We start from the raw sequence: 26,854 nt of genomic DNA, 5'->3' as shown, positions 1-26,854 counted from the left end.
ACAATTAGAAAACCTGGGCAAACCTAACAAAAGGCTACCTGGGGGGATGAGGTCCTCCCGATGGGGGAAACTAACCCAAAAGCCATTTCCTGATCCATTCACCTTTGTCTCCACTGACAGACCTCCCAGCCTCCCTCCAAAGCAAAGAAAAAGCATCTGAACAAGGGATGCAGTGTACATTTTAAAAATTGTTTAATGGAACATAAACTCCTTTAGAAAAACATTCAGCTAGGTGATAACACCCATAGAAAAAAACACCAATCTTGTGTTTATCTTTTTTTTTAATTTGGCATGTTATTTGCATTTATATTAAAGCAAAGTGCATCTTTTCTTTATTCTTCTCGTTTATACACATTGCACAATACATAAATAATGATGCTTATAAAACGTCTTTATATTTACAAGTAATAATATATTTATATATAACATAAAATACATTTTTCTTTAATAAATCTCAGCTTTTTTTTTAAGGAGTCCTTTTCTAAGCACTACAATGCTAAATTACCAATGAGAATGGTTCTCTTGTTCATTTAAACCTTTGTAGTTAGAAAAATAGCTTATGTTAAAGTCTAAACATGCTCACTGAGCTAAGAACAGTGTCAAAGTATCATACGAGTGTATGAGCTGAGAGAAGGGCTGGGAGCCAGCCTAGGATGGTACCTTTGTTATGACAGGGCTACACCCTTCTCAGTGGGGAGGGGGGGCGCTGAACAGGTCCCTCCCTGATGCCCCTCGCTGGTCTACAGAGCTCAGCACGCAGGCTGGGGGATGGGGTGCTGAGCTGACTTTCCACACCTGGGAGAAACCTGATGAAAAACCGAGGCTGGGACCGGTGGAAGGGCCTGAGAGGGTACTGGGGCTAGCAATACTGTGACTGGGGCTGTCCTGGCAGCCCTTGGGAAGCTCATCTCAAGAGAGAGATCCAGGAGCAGATGGCCAAAAAAGACAGACTGGACAACGGCAGCGCGGGTGACAGGAGGCAGTAAGACAGGGGTGAAAACAATTGGTTCTGGTTCAGCCTTCTAGCAGGCTGGCTTCTCAGAAGCCTGTGGATAGGCCCGTGTCCTGTGGGGAAGGGGTTGGGGGCGGGGCAGCTTCGGCAGGCTGGAGCAGAGCTTGGCAGCTGCGGGGACACCTGCTGCCAGTCTGCCCAGGTACTGCGTCTGCCCCTCCGAGCATGTCCAAAAGGCTCGAGAGACACACAGCTTGGAACTGCAAGCCTCTCTCAGCTGGGGACATCCATAAAGAACACAAAAAGCGCGTCATTCCCCCATCTGTCATTCGTGTGCACCCCAACACACTGACAATTGAAATGCTGATCCAAAGGGAAGGTGGTACCCACTTTCACACACCCACCATGCTTGGCAGTGCCGGCTCTTGCTTTCCCGTTTTCTCATCGGGGTGTCCTGCCAACCACACCCACCACCTCAAAACAAAACAAAAAGCAACCAAAAAATCCGCATCATAAGCTATTCCTCAAAGAACCAGACAAACAGGACACAAGTTCAGAATGACGGGAAGGGGGGCGGGGGGGGGGGGGGGGGCGCAACCAGAAAACAAAACAAAACAAAACCAACAACGAACGTCAATGACAAAACCGAGTTTGCATGAAAAGCAATCACGCGGGAAAGGTTAGCAGCAAGTAGTTTGAGCGGTGGCCTGCTCGGCTCATGCTCTGTCCTGTCTGTCCTGCTCCCCACACGACTACCGGCTGTTGAAGATGACCTCCAGCCAGCATGGGCAGCTGCTGATGAACTGGCGAGTATAGCATTGGCCCCAGCCCTTCACGAAGCTAATCTGCACGGTGAAGCCCGTCCAAGGCTGCTGCATGAACTCGTGGTCATTGGGTCGCTGCAGGCTGTATGCCTTCTCATAGTCAAAAGCCTTGATGGAGAAACCAGGGAACACCTTGTGCACCAACAGCGTCCTGGAGTCCGGGTTGTCCAGTGTGGCGGACTTGATGAAGATGGGGTAACTGCTGCGGTTGTAAACCCACACACCATCCACTTCCCTGGTCAGCTGGATACCACAGCCAATCTTGCTCCGCACCTTCTGTACCAGCTGACTCTTGTTGTCCGAATTGAGCTGTCCGAGGCAAAAGCCATTCCCCTGAGGTAGATCATAGAAGATATCCAGGGAGGGCTCTTGGACACAGTAGAGCCTCCCCACACGAGTCTTCTCCTCCCAGTAAGCCACCACGCACCAGTGTGACCGATCCCCAGGCTCCAGAAGAAGTTGGGAATCTATAAGACAAAATGGCAGACACAGTTGGTGGTGACAGAGACCAGGTGGTTTCTCTTCTCCTTTCTAGAACCGAAGGACATACATGGACACATTTGCTCACATGATCATGAGTCCCCATAAGCAGTATAAAAACAGAGGAGGGAGGGAGGGAGGGTAAGCCTGGGCTAGCTGTAGGGTCTACAGTGCGAATGGGAGGGATCTTAATCCACCTTTAAATACAGGGCTTACTGCTGTCAATCTCCCTCATCTGAGTCCACAGCACCAGCACCTGTGCCTACTTGTCCCCAAGAAGCACAGACTTTGGGACCATGGATAACTTGGTCTTGCTGTTTCAAGCTGGAAAAGGCCTAGAATTGAGAGTTGCTTCCTGTGGAGGGAACCTAAAGGGACAGACAGCTTCTCTACCCCTCCCCAGACCAATTGTCATCCAATTCTCACATGGGTGCCTTGTTCATCACGTTAGCTGGTAAAATAAAAGATGAGGTGACGATGAGGATGTTATTTCTTTAAAGCCATCTTCCTGACAGAACCCTCCCCCCTCTGTATGACAGCCAGTACAAAAAAAAAAAAAAAAAAAGATTATTAGTTCAAGGCCAAATGCCAACTTACAACACGCAGGTGGACATCTGCCTAGACCACTGCCAGCCCAGACAGAAGATACCACGTCTAAAACAAACATGACCACCTTTGATGTACTTCCTCTGCCGGTCCATCTCCCTGACCTGCCCCCTCCTCCAATTTGACCCTGCACAGCCCATACTACCATGGGTGGCATTCCACCCACCTATCTGCTCCCTCCTGCAAGCCTCCACCCCCCCACCAAGCCCACAAAGCCTGGGGTGGCACTGGTGAGATGGCTTTCCTAAACAAGGCTTCTGTGAACTTTAAAGGGGGGCGGGGAGGAGGGGCTATGTGGAAGAAAAGTCCCCGCCCCCCTGCACGGGCAGCTTACTACCTCCCTTAACTCTAGCCAAGAGAGAACAGGCCTCAGACTGAGGACTATAAATCTCCTCAGCCCCGCCAGGCTGCAGGAACGCTGTGGTTTGTGGCAGCAGGGTGGAGAGCGGAAGTCTTGTATTTGCTAACAAAAATGGGGGAAGGCAAGATGGGGAAGGGGGGGGGGCGTGCGCCAAGGCAGAATTGGAAGCCTCCTGCCTCTCTTCCACACCAGTAAGTTTGGTGGGCCCTAAAAATGGAGCCTTATCTTATGGGGGATGTGTGTCCTTGAGGCCTTTGTCATTTCTGGGTTCGGAGCATGAGGGCTGTCCCCATCCAGGGGCAGGACCAAGAAATACTCAGCCTTCTTGGTAACCCAGGGCAGCCTAGTACATCAATCCATTCCAACTTTTATAGGCATGTTAGGACCTGGAAACCAGTCAGCTCGTTGCTTGCTTGTTTGCTTTTTTCTTTTGCTTTTGCAAAGCAGCAGTCACTGTTGAGTCCCATGCGTGAGGCTGAACATTTGCACAACCCACAAAGGTAGCCACCGACACACATATCCTTCCTGAGTGGCTGTCCCCTACTACAGATACCCCCCTCTAACTGGCCTCCCCAATCCACGGTCACACAAAGAGGATGCCAAGACAGGGTGGTGGCTTCCTTTCCTGAATCTCCACGCCACTGACAATCAACATCACAAATCTCACTGCTATGGACCTACATCCCCAGTATACAAGACTGCATGTGTGTGTGTGTGTGTGTGTGTTTATGATGGAGTGTCTGTGCCTGCACACACTAGAAAGGACGAAAAACAAGAGAGGGACGAGGGCTCTGAGCAGAAGGTGAGTCATCAAGTATTAACTTGTTTCTGCAAAGTATCCATCAACTGCTAATAAAGTCGTGAGCACTGGCAATCTTTGAACTTCCTTGCAGAGGGAGCTCAGCCCTGAAGGCCACACCAACGACCACTAACCTTAGTCCAATGAAGTTAGACACTTCTGGACGCAAGAATGCTCCCCCAAAGTGTCCCAAACTTGGGTCAAGAAATCCTGTCAGGGAAAAGAAGACTCGGGAAGCGCTGAAGGGAGGGAAGGAGGTTGGGGAGACTTTCAAGAGGGGCCTCACAATGCTTTGTTTCATGCAGCCCAGCCCCACTGAAACCTGGCACCAGACAGCAAGGGTAGGGGGAAGGGAATGAAGGAAAGAGGAGGGAGGAGGAGCCTGGGATCAAGTTCCTCCCTATGCCAGGCCTGCGGGCCTCCTTAGCAAGGAGTGGAGTGTGTTTGAGGGGAAGGGGGGGGGGGTCCTGTTTGCCAGGCAAGCCTCTCGGCAGAGCAAACTGGGCAAGGCTGGAGCCTGAGGCCTATGGGGAGAGAGGGGAAGCGTGCCTGGGTTTCTCTTTCATGTACACACACAGCCAATCTACCCAGCAATTTGCAGCCAGACATCCCGAGGAAAAAGCCCTTTTCTGCTGAGGTTAATGGCCTGGCCCAGATAAATGGTGGTGTGTGGGTGTCCACTCAACGCACTACAGGGAGACCCCTGCTCGCTCCTCCCTGTCTCCAGCCCCACACAGGGCAGCTCTACACCACCCCTTGCTCTTGCCCAGACTTCTGAGCACAAAAGCACTCTCCAGCAAGCCCAAGTACACATCCCAATGCAGAAGTCACACACCTGAGAGCCCAGAGCAGCTTGGCAATGGCTGCACCCACAGGTCCACCTTGGCCTGAATAATGGCTGGTTGGACTCAGTTATGGGACCTACCCAACATCGTTTTCTGCAGAACAGATACCTAGACTGGGCCCACAGCCTACAGTCTTCCGACAGAGGTTAGGGTGGGTATTTCTCTCCAAGAGTTTCCCAGGACACATAGACAGGGCCAGTCTTGGTCACCGAAAAGGGACAGGGAGAGAACAGGAAGTCCAGTTCTGGCTTCACTGCTCAACATTCCCAAGGCAAACCCACTCCTGCCCTCCTCCCGGCTTTACAACCTTTCCGGTGGTTTTTCAACTTTTCCTCCCCAGAAACCGTACGGGACCTTGTGTTTAAACTGCATGTATTCATTTTAAAGCTTCCCAAAGAAAAACTACATTGTAAAAGACTCAGTAATCAGATGCCTGCTCACAATTTTTTATTACAGCCGAAGGGATTTTTTTTTTTTTTTTGAAAGCAATACCAGAAAAATGCTGACTAGATCTAAAATTCCATTAAGGTGTTTGCCCCTCCCCCTCCACATTTTCCTAATGCATAAAATCTTCCCCTTTAGGGAGAAGGGGTAGTAGAGAGAAACCAGAGGGAGGATTTTACAGTGTCTACATAGGGAAGACCACTGAGCAAGAAAGAAGACTGTGAAGTCACCCACAAACAACGGGATTCCGAACATCCGGATACGCCCAACGATGGGGGGGGGGGGGGAGTCACATACAGAACAGGTACTCAGAGATAGTCCCAGGACCTAGACATTATTGTGACAGAAAACAAGCTTGAAAGATGAAGCCAGATTGAACAGTCACTGGAACCAGTACTCACGGGGTTAACTGTCCCCAATCGCCAAGACAAGGGTGGCTGGAGTAAGAGATGGCAAAAGAGGGGGTCTCACCCACTCTCACCTCTGAGACACTTGGATTATCAAGTGTCACCAAAACCTGATGGTATTGATGGCCTGTGAGCTCTCCCTGCACAGCCAACCCAAACAGGAAATGCATCTAAGGAGCAACGCTGCTCCCAAAGGCCTTTTCGCCAAGGTCAGGGGCGAACAAAGGGCAGACAAGTAGACACAAAGTCTGGGCCAGCAACCTGCAGCACAAACATTGACTACCACACCTCACCCGCCACAGGTCAAGGGTCCTCCCCTCCTCAGCACCCCAGAGCTAAGCCGTCATCCCATTCAACATCAGACATCTCAAAGGTTAACAGCACCACTGCCCGGCTCCTCCCCGTTAAGAAACTGAGTGTACTCAAACCGTTCCAGGACAAAGGAGGAAAAAAAGAAGAGGGCCCAACACCTAATCTAGGGTCACCTGCATCATCACAAAGACACTCAGCCTCCTTCTGAGGCAAAGGATCAAACTCCATGGCCAAAAGGGAAAGTTGTCAGGGTTTATTGACCTGAACCTGCCATGCATACAAAGAATGGAGAACACGGGTAGAAATACAACCTCCAGGTCCCAAGGCAGCTTGGGTAACCCTGGACTATGGACTATGAAAGCTGAAATGTATCAGGTTAACTCTTCACCACTAAGGGCTGAGACTTCACCAAGGCTCTATCTGAGTAAAGTCTTGAGAGCGACAGGTTACACTGAGATCACGCATATGCACACGCATGCACACACACACACACACACCAGGCTCTGCAGCATCTCATTGATGGTGGCTGTGCTGGGAGGAACAGTCAGAGGATGTTGGAATCTCCAGGGTGCCCACTCAGATCCCCTGGGTCCAATCCAGTTGGCTCCCCAATCATGGCACATTCCGACTCTGCTGGGATACTTAAATTCATCCAAAACAAAGAATTTCCCTGGGCCAGCCTCCGAGTTACTATGACAGCCTGATACAAAAGTGACCGTGGGTAGCCCATCCCATCGCACACCCAGAAGTCTCAACTAACTTCTCAACTGAGAAGATGCTGACACACACCTGCCAACCACAGGCTGGAGGACAGTTCAAGGTCAATGCTAACATCTAGGAAGCAGTTCTATGTCCCAAAAGCTCAGGAATTCTGCCTCAGACTGAGGGGCATCACCATCCTATACCTTCAAGAGCAAGGAGTCCCACGTCACAGGCCTACGAATAGAGCTGAGATTCATGCCCAGGCTATCAAAAGGTGGGCTACCCCAGGCCACTAAACGCCTCATTCTGAAAGTCCTCTCCTATTGCTCCAAGGAAAAAACTTGAGTAAGGATCCAGTTGCTTTAAGGCAAGGAGAGGAAAGTACGGCAGCTTCCTAGCCAGCAAGTCACTCTGTCGCTTGCTTTCCTGGGAGGTATCACTTTGATCTGTTTATAAATTATATGAAAGCAGTTTGGGCAAAATGGGCCCCTGGACTCACTTTGTTGAGCACAAATGTGACCCAAGCTATCGGAAGTGTGAGCTTCCAAGTATCATGGCTACCTTCTAGAAAGTTCTGGAAGGAATTGGGCAGTTTTACATTTAACTTGTAAAAACTGAACAGCCTAGAGAACGCGAGTCAAAAACGTGAGTCTTGCCACGTCCACCCCTAAACCAATGTTGTTTCCTTATTTCCAAAGGAGTTTTTCTCTTGTCACTCACTCATCTCCTTGAGAAAGAGCGGGGCCCCCACAAACAAGGTCTCTTACCAGCACCCCATTTCCAGGGGCCACTCAGCGGCTTCTCTCCTACTGCCCTCCTGAAAACTACCCCAAGCTTCCATACAGCCTGCTGGTCTAGAAGGGCGATGAGCAACCCAGTCCTTACAGACAACGATGAGCCATGATTATTAGCTCTAAGGTGTGCTACCCTGGACTGCCCCACCCTTGGTATCCAAGTCTGAAGCCCCTAGCCAGAGTGGTCTCTTCTTAGAGCACCAGTTAGCCATCAGAAATAAAGCGGGGTAGCAGGGTCCAGGAGGGAAGCCACAGAAATCAAAAGCTCCTTTCTGTCTCGCCAGTTGGGCTGACTCGGCTTCCTGTGGCCCTGTGTTCAGCCGCACAAATTATAGCAAGTACCCAGTCGCTGCTGCTGTTGCTGCTGCTGCTGCTGCTGTCTGAGGAGACAGGCTCTGCCCAGCTCGGAGAGGCTCAGAGGAAGGGTGGGGCCTCCCAACCCAGCCAACTCCATTCATAATATTTACAGTAAATGGCCTCTCTGGCTGCTGGTGAGTGTATATCCAGCCTAATTACCTCTTGAGTTTGCCTACAAGGCTCTTTCCCCCTCCCCCTCCACGATGTAAGACCAAGCTCCCACCGTGACCCCTCCCCAGAACAACTCAGCAGCCATCTCCTGTGAGAGGCCATTGTTTATTTACTTTTTGGCAACCAAACATCTGGAACCCCCAGATCTACACAGTATTATCTGCTTTGCCTACTTTATGTCTTGGTTCCGACACAGGCAGGCCCCAGAAAACGTAAGTGGACCAATAATGTGACAAAGTCCACATGTAGGTCCAAGAAAAGACATCCCTGTTAAACACAGCTCCTCGCCCACCCACCAGCCCGCCACGTTTAGATAGTCTGGACAGCTCCAAACTCCAGACGTGGATTGTCAACTGCAAAGCCAGCACTGGATACTGACCCAAACGTGCACCCAAGAATCTGGCAGAAAGAACCTGAAGTGGGAGTCCTCTTTGCTTCTTTCTCTATGTTAGCTGCATGCTGCTAGTTCAGTAAGACTCTTAATACTGGAGGATAGATAAGGAATGCCACAATGAGACTCATTACTTTGTGTGCTAACTTTAAAAATCTTGTTTCTAATATAAATGGATACATTGAATCAGTTTCCCAAAAGGCAAAAATCTTCAGGCACACGGAACACAAACACAAAGCCATCTCGCCTGCTTCGGCCCCCAGACTTCCTTTTAATATGGTCCCAGGCCATGCTTACCCCAGTCCCTAAAAGCTGCCCACTCCCAGCCCCAATTTTCTCCATCCGCTGAGGTTTTTCTAAATAAAGGGCAAGAAATCTTTCTGATGACAGAAAAAAAAACTGGGACGAAACAAGCGTCCTTAGCATCCCTCTCTCCCCAGGGTTCCCCTAGTTCCACAACAATTATGAAAACTGTTGGATGGGAAGGCATTTTGAATATTTACGGCATTCCAGCCAATAAATTCCAGCGCAGGAGCTGAGGGAAGAAAGGCCTCCCTCTCCAGCAAGCTCCCCCCCGCACCCCCCCCCCCCGTGCAGTCCGGGCCCTCATTCCTCTTTACAACCCAGGACCAGGGCTGGCCAGGCCAGGACTGCACTGTACTTACAGGGGAAAAACAACAGAGAGACAGACTGGAGACAGTGTGCAGACTGGAAAAGTTAATCATTACTTCTGTCTGCCTCTGTAATCTAATCTCCCCAGCTTGGACACACTCACTGCTAGGTCATCTCAGCTCTTTCACCCCCAAAGCACCCAGGACCTCCCAGACCTGAGCCTCCCGACCTGCAGCCCCTCCCCGCCAGTGTGAGAGACCATGGGAATACAAGGTTCCGGAGAGTCCTTAGAGGCCAGAGCGGTACCACAGGGATCTGAGTCCACTGTGCACAGCTGCCTGTCTGTAGGGTGCTCCACAGTTCTAAATAGTCTCTGACCTCACATGATGTGGGTTCCAATCTGGCTAGTACGTGAGCAGTGCCCCCTCCCGCCCCCTGCTGCTTCCTCGGTGTGGACTATACACTTAAAAAATATCGGTGTTTGTTAAACTAAGTGTATTTCACCACAGAAAGAAAGGAGTAAGCAAGCAGACAGCTCACTGGTAGGGTGTTTACACTGTGCTGATGATCCTGGGGTCCAATGCCCAGCACAGGATAGGAAGGGAGCCCCCATTTTTCCAGTCTCTATATATCACAGTGAGTCTGCTAACACACAGGGGTTTAGATTGTGAATAAAAGGAGGCAGAGGTATTTTACTGAGCCGAGGCTCCTCAGTTTTCACAGAAACTTAGAAGAGTCTGCAAGCCAAGATGTAGAAGGAACCATAATCTTATTTTAGAATAAAGAGGCTGGTGATAGCTCCCTAGACACTGCCCCCTCCTGAGCCAAACCACAAATCCAGGAGTCAGCATCACAGATCTATGGGTGACACAGGGGGACTTGGTAACCAAGCCTAGACCCTTTTCTCTAAAGTGAGAAAACAGAGGCCCAGGAAACAAAAATGGTTCCTGTGTGGCCAAGTTCCCCTACTGGAACCAGTCAGCTAGTCTCTGTTCAGGACCCAATGTGGGAACAGCAAAGGTATGGGGGAGGGGAGTAATGAAGACCCTTCTGACTCTTTCAGGAAACCACCCCCCAGAACTGGATGGAGATGGGGCCGATCCATCTTTTAGCACTAGGGCTCACCCAGTGCTGGGAGAACTTTTTCTTTTCCCTCTTGGTTACTGATTAATGAGGGGAGGGCCGGTGCTGTCTAACAGGCAGCCTGCCACTGGGCTGACAAGAGTCCCCACACACCGCAGCCAGCTCCCAAACAGTTACAGTTCAGATGGCCCTCACTCTTCCCAGGAGCTAGGGACAATGATCTCAACTCCCCACCCACCCCCACAAGATGCAGACAGGCAAATCTGCCACCGACTGTCATGATCTTGGCTCTGTTATTCGTTTGCGTCCGTTTAGCAAAGATCGCAGATTAAAAGGTAAAAAGGCTATAGAGAAATTAACCAATACAGGAGCCAAGGGCGGCAGTTACTGGCCCGGTTACCTGTGTGTCTTTTGGCTAAGAGAAATTCCCAGCTCCACACGGTAAAATTAGAGTTGGGACCAGTTCTTTTGGCTCCAAGTCAAACCAGCTCTCCCAGCCCTCTCCCCACCCCCACCCCCGAGGAGGGGGAGGGAGGAACACCAGAGAAGTTACTGGGATAATTCAATTAGTGGGCCCTCAGAGTCTAGTTCCCCCAGGGAACCCACAGGGTAAGAGCATCCAGAGAGATGAAACACCTTGACAAATGCATTCTTAGATCACTAGGTGCCAGCAACCCCGGGTCAGCCATGGCCTCACTCAGTCAAGAGTTAGACCTCAGAAGTAGTCCTAGGCTCTGAAAATATCCCACCTCTCCTGTAGCTGCCAAAATACTGGCTGCTCTCCAATAGTGCGTACACCACCCACCTCAGTGGTCTCACTAAAAACCCAGGTCTCTCGTCATTTCCAGCAGCCTTGTGGCCCCAGGCGCTACCAGGGGTCTGCAAGAACGGGCATCCTGCCTTGAATTCCTGCTGGTGACCAGGCAACAAGCAGCGAGGGCTGAAACCAGACCACAGGAAGACCTTTATTTATCAACCAACTTTGCTGTAGTTCAGTTTGCCACAGAAGCAGAGGCAGGGCTCATGACTGAAGAGCCCTGCCTGCCTGCCTGCCCCATTTCCCAGAGAACCAACCCATGCTCTAAGATGCTGTCCCTGCCTTCGAGGAGGCTTTTTGTCTAACTCCATCCTCTCGGAACCTAGACCATGATCCTCCTCACTACACAGGGCCTGATACGTGACAACGTCTCAGGAAATAGCTGATAAATTAATAAGCCAGACACACTGGCTTCTCCCAAAACAAATGGACCCCTCGACTTCACACCCGAGAGAGGGAAGAAGCACAAACACTCCCGTCAGGGAGAAGGAACAGACCATGGGCCTCTCCAGCAGAGACGGCCAGAAGGGCCATGGCTTGTCTTGGACCCTGTGCAGTTGGGAAGAGACTCTCCTGCTCTGGGCTGAAAGGATGCCCAACCAGTGGCTGGCACAGGCTGAGAGGTATTTCCAAGGTAAGTGCCGGCCAGGTAACCTCTGTGGGTACGCCACCTGCCCACAGCATTCTGCTCTGTTTGGACAAGTTACCCTCAGCAAGTGTCCAACAATGCTTTTACACACCCCAGGGCTCTTGTTGTGTTATAAAAACAAAACAAAGCACACTAAGGGGGGGGGGAACTGCTGGAGGGTGGGGGTTAGAGGGAGGGCAGAGCAGCCAGCCACACAAGTCTCTTTCTTTCTGGTCTCCTCTCCAGCTCTGGGCAGCACTGTCTCATATCCCCAGCCACCAGAACAAGGGCATCAAAGAGCGGACTTGGATCCCTAGGGATGAATACATGGATGCTCTACCTTATCTACCCCTCCTTTGAGGGGCGATGCTTCTGGGGCACTGCTGGTCACGTGACCTACTTAAGTAGCTGTGTGGATGGGCCATGAAACCCACTGTCCCATCCTCGGGGACTGAGAGAAGGGGTTATGAGAGCACCAAGGTCCAAACAGTCTGATGCCAGCTTCTTCTACAAAAAAACCGGTGTGAAGGTCTAAGGAGTGAAGTAAATTCCTACCTACATTTAACAAAACAAAACAAAACGAAAATTCTTTTCTGCAAGTTAAAACTGAGCTAATGACACTGGGTGGGGCTCAGGGTTCAGAATGCCAAAGCTAAACCAAAATTAGTTCCCAGCCAAGCGTTGCTTAGCCTCACCATTTGGGGAAGGGAGCTGAAAAAAATCATGAAAGATTCTTCAGTAAACCGGGAAATAAGGCTGCAGTTAACATTTCAACTGAAGGTGACCCTTCTGGTGAAGTTTTTTTTTTTTTTTTTTTTTTTTTAAATAGTAAAAATAACAAAGTTCTCAAACAGCCTCTTTCTTAAAGAAAATGGTCTACAAGTTCTCATGGGCCTAGAAGGGAAGAAGGGGGACAGGGACGGAGGGGCAATGCCCGGCAGCCTCTTCAACTACACTATTTTTCACAACTCCCACCCCCCACCAAGGCGTTCTTTTAAAAAAAAAAGGTGACGCAATTTCCTGTCTTGTCCAATATTTCCTGTTAGCTGACAAGGTGAAAGTTATCGCTGGTTTAAATGACAGCGCTAAACTCCATCAAACCTTTCCCTGCCCAGTTCCCAACTTCACTACAACTGTCTCCATCTTGGCACATAAATAGTATTGTTTTCTACACCTTTAGGAGCAGGCAGGCAACACTTCTACAGTGGCAGCTTCCTCCAGGAACAGGGCCAAGGGCTGGGATCCCCAAGGTGGCCTCCTGGAGAGAAGAGCCAGAGGAGGTGATACGCACCTCCTACCAACATGTTTAAGTTGAGTAACCCGAAGTCAGAGAATAGAGCTTTCTTGGTGTGTTAGCCACTCAACTGAGGATGGTGCCTCAGCAGTTAATAATATCTTCCCTCTGAAAATAGCCTGAAGAGGAAGCCTCCGTGTGACAGTAGGCAGGCGGCCAGATGCTGGGCCATTCAATCCTCATCGAGAAAGATGCTAGGGCCAGTGGTGACCTTTCAGTGGCTACACTTACAGTATCCTCTCTCAGACTCCTACAAAGGGGCACCTGCCTGCCGGGAAACACCGGAGGGATGGACTTTGGAAGCTAGCAGCCCCCGTAGTATCTCTGGCTCTGTGTCACTATGCTAGGGAGGCCACCAAGGACACGACATATGGGGAGAAGAACGAGTATGCGTCCCTCCTACCTCAACCCCAGGCAGGAAAGTCAGACTTGGGGAACAAACTAAAAGAAATTTCCTACGTAAGGTTTCTGCAACTTGCACAGCAATGGGAAGGTTGAGGAAGGAGGTGGCCCTTTGTCCCAACACTCGGGAGGCAGAGGCGGGCGGAACTCTACACAAAGAAACTGTCTCCAAAAAAACCAGACAAATAAGGAAGGAAGCAAGCTCAACACCGAGGTGCAGTGTCCACTCCCAGCAAGCTAGGCTCTGAGACCTGTACCAGGGCCAGTGTACCAATAGTGCCAGAGATCTCCAGGTGCTATAAAAGCCAGCAGCATAATTCGTCAATAGTTCCCCCTGTCCCTGCCAGAAGTCTCTTCTCAGTCACTGCTCTTCACCGATAGGACAAAATTCCACATACATTTAAAAGCTACACCTGCAACAATTGGTATAAAATACATGTAGCTTGAAATGCACCTTCCCTGACAGGGGCCACTCACAGAACTGCGTCACACTGACTGCTATGGCAGAGAATCGGGGTTCAGTTCCCAGCACCCACACGACAGCTCACAACGGTCTGTAACTCTGGTTCCAAATGACTGCCTTGGGTTTTTTTTTTTTTTTCTTTTTTTTCTTTTTTGCCAGAAACAATAAAAACCAGCTTGTACGGCAGTATGCTTGGCATTAAAAGCAGCATCCTATTTTGTCATATTAGTTGTCTAATATTTTAAAAGAATCCTTTATTTTTTTCCCTTTGAGATAGGGGACTCACCAAGGAGCCCTGACAGAACTGGAATCCACTATGTAGATCAGGCTGGCCTCAATCTCAGAGACACCTGATTGCCTCTGCCTCCCTAGCGGGGGTGGGGGGGGTGGGGGGGGGGAGCGGGGGTTTAAATAAAGACACCTATTTTAAGTGACACTCCACTTAAAGTTAAAGCACACAAAGACCAACCTAGAGGAAGGAAGGGGCTTTAGTTCACGGGTGTGTGTGTGGGGGGGGTGTTAGCTCACAGTGGAGTGCTTGCTCACTGTGCTGGAGGGCAGTTTAAGAAAGAGAAAAAGTATCCTGTTATCATATGGCACACCATATAAAGAATTATTATGGAGCTAATATGGAAAGAAGCAAAGGAAGCCAAACCCTGTCATGAATCTATGGCACGGCCCCCTTTCTCTGTTGCTGGCCCTCAAAAACTCACAAAGTCTGAGCAGTCTACATCCAGCTCTGAAGAGGCCTAACCAAATGGGAGTTGGGGTGGGGTGCGGGGAGCTGTTTGCAGGACCACAGCCAAAGCCAACTGCCACCCTAGCCTGGCCTTCTTGGGCCGTCCCCCACTCCCCCACACCCCCCCCCCCCCCCCGCTGGCCTGACTGGGGACAGGATGCAGAGGCAGCTCTAGCCTAGCTGGCAGAGCAGCCCAAATTTGCTCCAGAGATTTTTAAATGCTGTCACCCAGCAGTTAACCCCTGCCTGACTACCTCATTCTTTCCAGGACAAAAGAGGTTTATCTGGGAGTCCTTCTCCAGGGGCGGGACCCATGACCTCAGGCCCTACAGAAGAGGCCAGCAGACAGCCCCAAGCCGCCCAGGACTGGTCTACACCAGGGTGTGGGTGTGCATCAGGTGAGCCGCCCTAGCCTAGAGCCATCAGACTAACTTGGTTTAAAGAGATGCAGACTGTATTCTTGGAGTTCCAGACAGTTCTTTCTCACTGTGACCTGGAACAGGTGGTCACTGCTGGTTACTGTGCTGGCAGGTTCCCCCCAAGCCTGTCTTTTCTAACAGCGGTGAGCTCCGTGTGACCCACCCACCCTCACTTCCAAGTATATTGGAAACCACAGCCAAACCAGAGATTACCTGTTCCTAAGCATGAGGAAGAGACACTGGAAACACAGCACGCCCTAAGGCCCAGACTCCCTAGTTTGGTATTACAATTTCATACCAGACAATAAAAACTGCTTCGCATTTAGCCAAATGGCTTTCTTAGTTAGATCAGAATGCCACCATCTTCCCTCAGAGCTGCTTGGTTTGAGCCCAAGTTGCCACTGAACAGAGTCAGGGCAGCATTTCAGAGTATATATGTGTTCTGAAGGCTCTCCTCAGACACTAAGGCAAATGCCAGGAGGGAACAAAGAGGAGACAAACTTGCCCTTGTGGTTGACTTGGTACTGACGCAAAACCTGTCCACCCCAAACCTGGACACCAAAAGCTAAGACTTTATGCAAAGGAACTAGGTATCCTGCCCCTCCACATAAACACGGGAGCTGGGATTTCTTCAATGCTAAGACTGACTCCTGCATGCTTCAAGTCCCCAGTGCCCATCCCTCATCCCCACCCCCACCCTAGTCTGTGGGAATTCCTCCCTCCCCTCGGACTCTCTAGATAGAGGCTGGAAGAAAAATGCTAAGCTGAGAGCAGGTCTTCTCAGTGGAGGCCCCGGACGGATATCCCTGCCTTCTCCGTCCACTGAGCTCTAGACAAGTTTCCCAGCTAGGACAGTTCTTGCCAAGGTTGGTCTCCCTGACTCATTCAGGTGGAAGCAGTAGCAAGGGCCTGACCTGGATCTGCATGCCTTCCAAAAGACATCAGTGCCGAGAGACAAAGCTAAACCCAGATCAATCCAAAATACCAGTCCTCACACGGTTTACAACTTCATCTAAGAGTCACCTCGCCGGAGCAGGACCCCAGACTCTCTCAGACCCTGCCTGTAGGCATGGCATCTCTCTGCTCAAGTGTCAGCACACGAGCTTGTCTGTCTGTCTGTCTGTCTGTCTGTCTGTGTGTGTGTGTGTGTGTGTGTAGCACATGAGCACACACACTCACAAGCCTGCACAGAGCAACCCATCTGTCTCAGAGCCGGCTGTCAGAAATGAAAGTACAATCTCCTGGAACCAAATTATTGCCTTCTAAAAATGTCCATTTTCCCAGACTGAGGAAACTTGCACGGGTGGGGTGTTGTTTCACTGCAGGTCCCCCAGGGCCTGGCCTGTCACCCCCCCACGCCCTCCCCGCACACTGCAAAGCTGGAATTCCAACCTGAAGCCAGGGTGCTGATCCCAGGACTCATCCCCGCCCACTCCCCTTCCTCTAGCTGGCCCTCTGCAAGGGCGCAGGAAAAGGGAAGGGCCCAGCCTTGGAGTCACCCCTGCATTTCAGGAGGGGCTGGGCCTTTGAGCACACCCCACCCCCATCTCCAAGGCACCACATTTTCACATTCGGCTGCTTTCTTTCCCTTCTTCCCTTGCCAAGAGAATCAAGCCCTGGCTCACGCGGCCGACCTTCCTCCCACCCTAAACTGAGCCCCATTCATTAAGCCCGCTCTCAGCCAGGGCAGGACAGGAAGGAAAGCAGCACACAGGGCCTGTGAAAGAGACTCCCAGAGGTTATTTCTGGGGGGGTGTCACTACCCCCCACCTTGACTGATGCCCGACCTGCTCCAGCCCAGCCTCACCCCAGTGTCCACTACAGCAGCCCCTTCCCATCTCTTCTGGCCTCATTCAACTACCCCTGCCTATTAAGAGCTCAACCTATGCAAAGCACACACACACACACACACACACACACACACACACACACACACACACACACACACACACGCCCAGCACCACCTCTGTAAAAAGGAGGCTTGGCCTTCCAGAAGGTATAAAACCTTCTGCCCAAGCTCACGAAACCACCCTTTCAGGGCATTCACGGGACAAAAAGTATAGATTCTCTCTGTGCTTGCTCACCTCAACTCTAGATACCCTCAAACCATTGGCATCGACCCAGAAAGTTCTTCCTACAACCGCATTCCAGGCACAATATTACTACATGGCTCCAACTGCATACAGAAAGAAGAAAGAGCTCCAACTTCGAAGCCTTGGGAATTAGTAAACCAAGAGCTGAAATTCAAAACAAATGCTCTTTCATGCGCCGGCCTCCCCACCCAACCCCCCCTTTTCTCTTTTTTGCAGTTGTGTTATATCATGCCAGCCATCCCTTGCAAGGCACACCACTGCATCCTAGAACCCCGTCCATCTAAGGCACTGCGGGTACCCAGGGGGTCTGGGGAGTGAAGCACCAGAATGTTGCTTCCCAGCTTCTTTCTGGAACTGGGAATACTTTGGGAAGCAAGGTCGGCTGACCAGGTCATGCTGCTAGGCTCCTCGGGCGGGGCGGGGAACTCTCAGGCTTGGGGGTTCTCAGCCTGGTGTCGTCATTTCCTCCAGTAGAGGAGACAGACAAGATGTTATCAATAAGACAAACCTTCCGAAAAGCTCCACTTCCCTTGCTTATTTTATGTGGTTTGGAGAAGCTGGGGCTCCTCCCTGCACACCCAGGGCTTAAAAAATATAACAAGCCACCAACATCCTGAGTGTGTTATTCTGTTCAGACTCTTCCTCTCCTGTTCCTTCTCTCTCAAGAGTTCTCATCTCCATTTCAGCCTTAGAAAGCAAAGACCCGAGGCCTTCCCATGGCTCCCTCTCCTCGGCTGCTAGGGCCCACTCCCTCCTCCCCCTGGGGTCCATCTTTTCCTGCTCAGTTCTCATTAGAAGCTTTGAGTAAACAATACCCTCAGTCTCAGATAACAGTCAGAGTACACTGTACTGAAATCAAAACAAACAGGGTCTCCCTACAGCCATTTCCCAGCAGGCTCCATTCCTGTAGGGAAGAGACTGGGATGTGTGGGTCCAGAATGAACTGCATCTTCAACACAGGGGAAACTCTGAGGGTTAGGAGACCCTGCAGCAGGTCTGACTTCCACTGAGGACCTCCACCAATGGCCCCAAGGCCAGCTACGTGTGCCCAGAACCGTCCTGGAATTTCCCCACCCCAAGTTACTTTCTCTCTTGCTTTAACTAGTTCTTAGAAAACAGGGATGACGTGGAAGGGTAAGAGGAAGGGAAGAAAGCATTCTTAGAAAAGAAAGAAGTCTCCCAGAGTGAAGTTGCCATGCTATCCACTCTTGTCCTCTGGGGTAATACTGCACAGCTTTTCCCCAGGGCACCTCCTCCAGCACCATCTCTCCAGGGCCCGGAGAAAGCCTGTCCAGCTGAGGATAGCTCTGGTACCTAACTGTCTATATCAAGCCCTGCCCTATTGCTCCAGAACCCCACAGTCCACTGAGATCCATCTTGCACCCTGGCTTTGCCTCGTAAAAGTGGGTCTGTCTCCTTCAAGTCATGCATGCAAGAACAAAATAGAGTTTAAGCACATGAGATCATGCCAACGTTAACAAATCGAAGTAATTTAAGTCGGGGAGGGGGGAGGGGGTGCTTTAGAAACCATGAGGGAGGGTGAGGTGGATCCCATAGGAAATAGGAGCTCATAGGATAAAAGTGTCCACCACTGAGCTTTGTGTGCTAAGTCCCTGAGCCCACAGGGCGGAAGGAGAGAAACAACTCTACAGGTTATCTATCCTCTGACCTCATGTGGGTAATGACACACACACTCAACCTGAAAATGAAAAATAGCCCTGAAGCTTGGCACACAACGCAGCTCCAGTTTCCCCATTCCTGGGAAGGGCACGGTTCTGCCACAGAAAGGACCCCCCCAGAACGACCAGTCGAACCACACTACAGTAACCGGACGTGTTCGGTTTAAAGAATATGTAAATGAGGACAATTCCAGACCAACCAACTGCCCCCCCCAGCAATCTCTATGAAAAGAGAGTGTCTTACCTGAAAGCCCCCCAGGGGCCAGATAATTCGTTCCCCCGGTTTCAGCGGAGGAAGGTTCAGCATCTGGACAGTCTGCTGCAACCAGAAAAGACAAGAGTAAATTCACAAATACCAACACTCAGAGCAGCATGAAAGAAGAGGCCACACATTCCAAACGGCTGACTCGAAGCCGTGATGCAGATTATTAATGGTCTACTCGGCTTCATGGTCCTGCCTAAGACAGACCACAGTACCTTGTCACCCGTCTAGGCTCCAGGCAGCCAGTTAATCATTAGTCAAGTCAGGCTCAATCACAGACTGCCTGGAATTTCTCTTCCATTATAAGTCTCCCATTGAGCTCAGGTAACTCCCAAGGTCAAGGAAGGTTCAAGGTGTACTTTCTCAACGCTGGCCCCTCTTCTCCCATCAAGCACGAAGCCTCCTTCCTCCCACTCCCAGAGACAAGGGTCTCTCATCCTGCCCTGCAGAAAAAAAAACTGTGCTCCCTTTTAACTGAGATACACAGCAAGCACAGAAATCACACAGGCTCACTACTTTCTATCAGTTCCATCACAGATTCATGTGTGGAACCCAAGTCAAGACAGACTTTTCAGCAAGGACCCAGCTGGGGGGAAACTTAGCTACTTCCATGCTGGTCCAAACCCACATCTGGAAACCCTGACCAGACACCTCCATCCTACAAGGCTGCCTGCTTCAGTACCTACACAATCTTTCCAGCACCGTGTCCTTCCATTTTCCTTACTAGACCTTAACCGGTGGATTCCATATCCTCTGCCCCTCTCCCAACTCCCAGGTGCTCATAACAGTGACCTCAATGTTAACAAGGATAATGACAATTCCAGCTGGGAAAGAGGCAGACTCTACAAACACCCTCCAGGCAATTACAACAAAAAATAATGCCCGTGAACCATAGCCAATCAGTCCCCTGGAACAAACTCCCCCCACCCCCCATAAGTTTCTTTTGCGCCAGCTTCACTGCTCCAACCTCTCCCTAAGTCCCCATAGACAGTTTGGCTCCAGAAGAGCAAACGCACCACTGTTTTGTATAGACAGACTCCAGCCCTCCCACCTCAGCTACCAGACATCAGCAGATGTCTCTGTGGCCACAATGGTAAATAGTTACTCGAGAAGCAAGTAGGACAGCTTAGGACAAGAGGCAGCCCTAGGATGGCCCTCTAACTCCTGACCAAGGGAAGGTGACCTGCCCAGAAGTCTGACTAACTATTCAAAACTCTGCAGTGGGTTGGAAAGGGGGTTGGGGTACCCAGGTATGTACAGCCTTTGCCCAGTGTTTAAAAGTGGAAGAAAAACCTCTTCTAAATGGGAGAGAGCAAAGAGGGGTGACCAGCAGGGGAATAAGAGAAGGTATACATTTCCTTTCTTCAATGGAGAGGATAGTTCCTACCAGAAATTACTGCATTACAGGACACATGCTTATGCAAATAGAAAACAATTTGGAAGGGGGGGTGGTTGGGGCCCACAAAGGAGTTCCTTCACGTGTGATGCAAGTCTGTACTTTCTAAATTATGATTCTGACCCCACCGTTTTCTGGAGATCGGCTTCTCATTCCCCTCCCCCACAGACTCCCCCAAATGGGAGACACCCCATGGCCCCTCCCCCAGCTCCAGCTGGCTGCTTGCCAGGGGCAAGGTGTATTTCAAAGGCAGAGAGCCTGGTCTCTCCAGGGCAGAGCCTGGAGACCTCAGTCAGCGTGTCAGCCCGTCTCACATCAAAGGTGAGCCAGCTCCAAGATGCAACCACAAGTGATTTTTATGAAATGCGCTCTGCCCTCTGCATCGCCTTTGATCTTCGGAGGGATTTACACACGTTAATTAGACCTCTCTACCACCCCTGTGAGGCAGAGATGCGTTTGAGAGGCACCCAGGTAAACTGAGGTGCCACTTGACTAGACCAGGGGCCACCCAGGGAGCTGAGCCACCCCAACACCCCCAAGTCCAGCTCCTGTCCCAGAGCTTCCATTCCCAAAGCTTCTTCCCTGGAGTTGGCCAGGCTGAGCTGGTCTCTGGTGTCTATAGGTTCCACCCAACAAAGACTGCAAATCTACCACCATTAACTCCTGCTCCCCAGAGCCCAGCCTGGCAGGCAGTAGAGCTGTACCATTCCTAGTCCTTCTCTACCATCACTGTACATCACCAAACACCTAATTAAGCCCTGGATTCTGTGGAACAAAGGCACACACACCCCTTCTCCCAGCAGTTCCAGGAGAAGTGAGACCCAGAGCCCGGGAAACCTGTAAGGTTCTCCCCCACTTCCCTGGTACACCTCTGCAAAGTGATTAATGGAAGCAACGACAGAACAAATGAATGGATGACCTAATCGTTCATTAAAGGGGACTTGGAAAAGTTAAGAGACCTGAATTAAGAGGGCCAGATGGCAGATCAAGATGCCAGCCGCTCTGGTAGGCTTTGAAGGTTGTACCACCCCGAGAGGACATCCCTGTAGCCAGTCCTCTTGCCTTTCAGCAGCAGACAGAGCAAAAGTGCCCATCCAGGTTCTCCTTCCAGCATCTCTACTCTACAGGTGAGATGTGGGGACAGAAACAGCAAATCCTTTGTCCTTGTGGGATGGGAATGTGGGAATACCTTCAATGCCTTGCAAAAGCTACACGTCAGAGCCACTCCTGCCCTGAGATCCAAGCAAGACTCCTTGTACACAAACAACTGTTTTGGGAAATATAGAACCAGGTGTAGATCTAATCCAGGCCCTTCAGAAGGCTAGAGCCACAGATTCCCAAGTTCAACCTCCAAAGGAGCCCTCAATGCAACTATACCAGGCCCCAGAACCTTTCTCTTTGCTTCAGACCTCACAAAAGGGATTCCCTCACTTGTACCAGCTCATTAAGATTTTAACAGTTGTCCATTGTAAAACCCCATTTTCTGTTTCCACCTATGTAACCCAACACCAAACTCCTCAACCTCAGGCTGGAAATGAATATCTAAATCCCCAGGTCAACTCTTCCCGTGCACTAGGTGGGGAGAAAAGTGTGGGACTTGAGAAAGCCCCCTGCATCTCTAGCTACAACACCCCTGGGTCACCATAACCAGAAAATCAGCCCTAGACCAGTCCTTTGGGCCAGTCCCCGAGCCCAGCTCTGACTCTCTGGACCACTTTTCTCTCAACGGGGACTTTCCCCCTACTTTCCCGAGTTCTACAGTGGTGCCTGAGTTTGGGTCCTTTTTCTTGTTTTGTTTGAAGCAAAACATTTAGGGTGAGTAACCAGCTGCTTGGGTTTCCGATTGGCAGGTTAATCACTTCCTATTGGCTGATCTGAGGAAGGGCTGCTCCCCTCCTTGGAAGCAGCACATTCCCGTCTTTGTGGCTTCTCTGTTTACACTCATTTTGCTACCTAATGTCAACACTTGCTAATGAATAAATATATCACTCCACTCCCCGAAAATGAGGTCCTGGCCTGCCAGAATGACTGCTTAAATCTTGTGAACAGATTTACCCAGTATCTTTTTGGCAAATCCAAGAGCACATGGTCCTGCTTTACTAAGGAGTTTAGACTTGAAGGGGGTGGACCTGTACCAGAGCTGTCTTCATCTCTGGAGCCACAGGGGCTATGCTTTCTGTTTAAGGTTAACAGGCCACGTTTGAAAGACAAAATGAGGAAATGCAAAGCCAAAAGAAAGAGCCAAGGTGGAACCCCAGGAGAAGTGACCTCATGGAACAATTCTGGATTCCTGAAGCCACAAACTCAAGACAAGTTATAGCCCTCAGAGTTTTGCTAATGCCAGCAGAAGTTTGTTGCAAATACAGAGAAGCAGTTATCTTGTCATTAGCGACCATTTATCTCGTGTTTTGTAAATCAAAAGCAAAATATCACATACTCTGCAGCCACCTAGTAGACAGACACCAGGCAAGCGGCGGCGCTTTCCCAGCTTGGGGAAGCTGGTGAGACATGTGGAGGAAGGGCTAGCCAGGACTTTGCTTACACGTTCATTAAGCATTTAATTTATGACAAAGTCCCCAAAAAAATGGGGAGGAGGGGGGCTGCGGCAGCCAAAACTCTCCGGTCAAAAGGTTCTAAGAGCTCAATGGTGACCAGCCCTTCACTTTTCCCTTTCTTTGGCAAAGCAAAGACTTCACAAGCGCTGCGTTTTTTTTTTTTTTTTTTTGTTTTTGTTTTGTTTTTATAAGCACCACAAAACAGACACAAAAACAAAGCTAAAACCTAGACATGCAGCAAGTGATTCTGTAATTCTTGCACTGTGAGAAGGAAGCAGGACTTGTCCCTGAGGCCATCCCCAATCTGTTTTGCTGACCCTGTCCCCTGGCACTGTCAGCTCCAAGGGATGGGCCCCAGTACTGCCAGCCAGAAGTTGAATGCAGACAACCACAACAGAGCTGGTGCCAGTCTCAAATGGGCTTCTGCCCTGGCTCTCTGCCATCAGGCGAGAAAGCAACAGGCAAGGCAGAGAGGTGCTGAAAACTTTTCTGGTCTCTCCCAAGGATTCTGAGAAAACCCCAGGAGAAAGCAGACTTGTGGGTGACTGAACAAGGGGAACATATCCCCTCTAAGCTTGCTGCACTTCTTAACCTAGGGTGCTACTCCAAACGGAATTGTTCCTCATCCATTTACCCATCCCTACCCAGGGATGCTTCAGGCACTTAGAAACCTTCCGAATGTTTCCATCAACCTGTCCTATTTGGCTCCCAAGACACTCAGCGGATTAAAAGCCTCCATGTGTCAGAGCTGAACTAACTTCAGTCACACAGTTCAAATGCATAGAAAAGGAACAATTTAAAAACATATCTTGGGGGGGGGGGGAGCTATCCTTATGGGGGTCAAAAATCCAATCACAAGAGGAAAGTCCACCAAACTTACAATAGAGGAAAGTTGCCCTGAGCAACCTAAGCACCACCCCAGGCCCCAACCTCGAGACAGACAGACAGACAGACAGACAGACACACACACACACACACACACACACACACGCACACGCACACGCACAAACACAAACACAAAACCACGGCTCTAAGAAAAGACTTGAAAACCATCTACTCACCAGTTGGTTTGAGAAAATCCATTGGGTATCTGGAGTAAGGAGGAGGGGGAGACTCTGAAATTAAAAAAAAAAAGTAAAAGGATATAAAGGCTGAGCCATGAGAAACAGAGATAGAAACTTATGATAACTCAGGCATTCTTTTAGCCCAACTGTTTGTCTTAGCTGTGGGGGTTGGAGGCAGGGCCGCGAGGCGGTGATTGCCTTGATATTTAGCTGTCAGATAAACAAAAGAGGCCGCCTGGCGCCAGCCTCGGCGCTCTGCTCCTCCACGTCTGCGGCTGCCGCCGCCGCCGCGCTCGGCGGGCCGGGCTGGAAACCACCGGCTGGGCCAGGGCTCCCGCGGCTGGGCCGCGCAATGAACAGTCCATGGTGTGGGGGGTGGGGGTCCGCCTGGGGCGGCTTAGTGTCCTACAACTACAGATCCCTCTTCCCCGGCCCTCCCTGCCTCTAGGAGCACAATTCACCTCCGCCCCCACTGCTGAGCTTGACACCCACGCATTCAACCAGGGAATCCTACCCAGCCCACCTGCGGGGGGGGGAGGGGTGGGAAAAAGCCACCCCAAGTGTGCTGCTGCTGAACTTGGAAGATTTGCACGGAGTAGTAGAGTATGTTCCTCCACCCAGAGCACAAAGACAAGGAGCAAACAGAAGGCAAGGAAAACCTAGCAGGGTAATATGGGAAGGAACCTGCTCAGGGTCCCAGACCAATTACGGAGCAGGGAGGGGGTTCACCGAAATGTACGGGGTGGGAGTATCGGACATTCTACGGCCCACTAATTGTATGCTCTTCTGCGAGAAATGAAGGTAAAAAGTAGAGGCCATCTAACTTCCCAGGCTGTTTGATCCTTCTCACCCTGAAGCTTGCACGGCTGAGACTGGATACTCGGTTCAGTCTCCATCCTACCACTGCCCCCAAACTCCAAAGCTGCGAGGCCAGGACAGTATCTGGGCCACTCGTGCCCCACGTGACTGTCCTTATTTACTAAAGGAGAGACTTTCCAGCCTTTAAAGCTACTTTCTCCCAGCCTTCCTTGGCGGGCTTGGGCTGAATCCAACTCGGCCACACACCTCAACGCCTTTCCGGGTTGCGGGGGAAGCGTGATCCCCACTTCGCTCTGTATTCCCTTGCACACCCGGAAATGAGTGTCACATTTTCTGCAGCACGTCTGTTCAGTGTAAGGTTAAGCAGTAGTATCCCTGGGTCCCCTCTGGAGGTTGGGGAGTGGTGCGAGAGAAAATCTTGAAAGAGAACCCCAAGGAATGTCAGTTTCCCCTTGTCCCTTCTCTGATTTAGTTCCCTTGCCTCCTCCAGATTATACACACACACACACACACACACACACACACACCCTCGAGCATTTCTACCAGCATTTCCTCGCCAGAGGGACCGAAAGGTAGACTCAGAACAACTTCTTACCTAGTTCACAGAGTCGACTAAGGTGATGGGGGTTGCAGCACACCAGCTCGGGGTTGATCTTCCCGTAAGATTCACAGCAACACAGCCTCTTGACTTCCGAGGAATGCCTGAGATCCGGCCACCTGAACACTTTGCACAGCAGGAGGGGGAGCGAGTAGGACGAGGGCGGCTGCGCGGGCTGTGCGCTGGCGGGCGCCCCCGGGCCCAGCCTGCAGTCCAGGCGGCCGGGCAGCAGGAGGCACGCGGTGCGCGTACCGCCCCGGGACTCCACGGCCTGAAGCAGCAGCTCCAGCTGCCGCTCCTTGAGTTTCTTGAGCACCGAGTGCGTGAGCGCCTTCAGATCCGCCTCGGAGCCCCCGGCTGCCCCGGCACCCGAGGTTGGGGGATGGGGATGGTGGTGACCTTTGGCACCTCGGACTGCCTTGCCCAGGCAGCAGCCAGCCCTGCCCGCACCGCCGCCACCAGCCCCATAAGCCCGGCCGTCCGTCGCCCCTTCTCCCCGCAGCTCGCCACCTCCGCCGCCACCCCCCACGCCCTCCTCCTCGTCCTCGCCGCCGGGCGCACGGCTCCTCCAGAGACGCCGGACGAGCGCAGATCGTTTGGTCCTGAACATGCGGGGCGAGGAGGCGAGGAGAAAAGTCGTTTGCCGGCTAAGGAGCGAACATGACCTCCGCACACCATGAAGAAGTCGGGCGCCGAGTTGGGGCAGCAGGCGCAGGCGACAGCAGCAACAGCAGGGGCCCGGGCAGAAGCGGCGGCGGCCCGAGGGGCGCTCCGTGGCATGCGCCAGTCTCCCGGAGGCCGGGGCGCGCGCGGGGGCCCAGGGGCGTCCGCCGGGGATCGGGGGCCTGCGCTTCGGCTGCCCCACCCGGCGCGGCCCGCGCCCTGCGCGGCTCTCGGGCCCCGGCGTGCCCCGGAGGAACGCGACCGCCGCTTCCCTGGGGGCGGCCGAAGCAGCCCCAGTCGACGCCTCTCCCCAAAAAGGCCCCCCTACAGTGGCTCCCGAGTGTCGGGCTCGCCAGCCTCGGCTTCCTACATGGAAGATCCTCGGGGGCAAAAAACGAAAGACGTTAGGCTGAGCTACTGAAGGGAGGAAAAAGCCTCTTTCCCCCTTGCTAAGCAACTTAATTTGGGGGTGGGGAGAAGCAGGCAATTAAAAAAAAAAGGCAGGCACACGATTTATTTTTTCTTCTATATCCTTAGTAACCGGATCTCCTCGAATTCTGTGGTGCACGCGAAGACTTGAGGGAGGGGGCCGAGTAGACTTCACCCCCCGTGAGATGTCTGGAGGGTATCTCAAAAACCCCAAAACCAAAAATGCAAAGCCCCCAATGAAAAAAAACACACCACCTTCTCGCACCTCGGAGGTCTGGAGGGCACCGGATGGAACCCGGGTTTAAAAAGAGAAAATGTTTACAAAGTAGAACAAGATGTTGAAGGGTGGGGGGGAAAACGTATCCACGAGTTACATCTCCCTTTTTTTCCTTGC

General features: G+C 51.3%; 1 protein-coding gene across 2 annotated transcripts; it reads right to left on the bottom strand.

The window, feature by feature from the left end:
- Positions 1–206: 206 nt before the first annotated feature.
- SMAD7 (SMAD family member 7) lies at positions 207–25,978 on the bottom strand (the record flags this gene model as incomplete). 2 transcript variants are annotated; one of them, XM_080920149.1, is made up of 4 exons in its annotated part: positions 207–2,243; positions 18,919–18,993; positions 23,949–24,002; positions 25,366–25,978. In XM_080920149.1, the coding sequence occupies 4 exons, from the start codon at positions 25,976–25,978 to the stop codon at positions 1,705–1,707; spliced, it is 1,281 nt and encodes a 426-aa protein (XP_080776275.1). In that variant the 3' UTR covers positions 207–1,704. The 2 variants fall into 2 exon arrangements, with proteins under 2 accessions (XP_080776275.1, XP_080776276.1); XM_080920150.1 differs by having other exon boundaries at positions 18,919–18,990.
- Between the last annotated feature and the right edge of the window lie 876 nt (positions 25,979–26,854).

Source organism: Micromys minutus, assembly GCF_963924665.1.
Source record: "Micromys minutus genome assembly, chromosome: 8".
Classification (NCBI taxonomy): domain Eukaryota; kingdom Metazoa; phylum Chordata; class Mammalia; order Rodentia; family Muridae; genus Micromys; species Micromys minutus.
The sequence above is the reverse complement of the archived record's forward strand: the minus strand, read 5'-3'. Positions and strand labels throughout refer to the sequence as shown.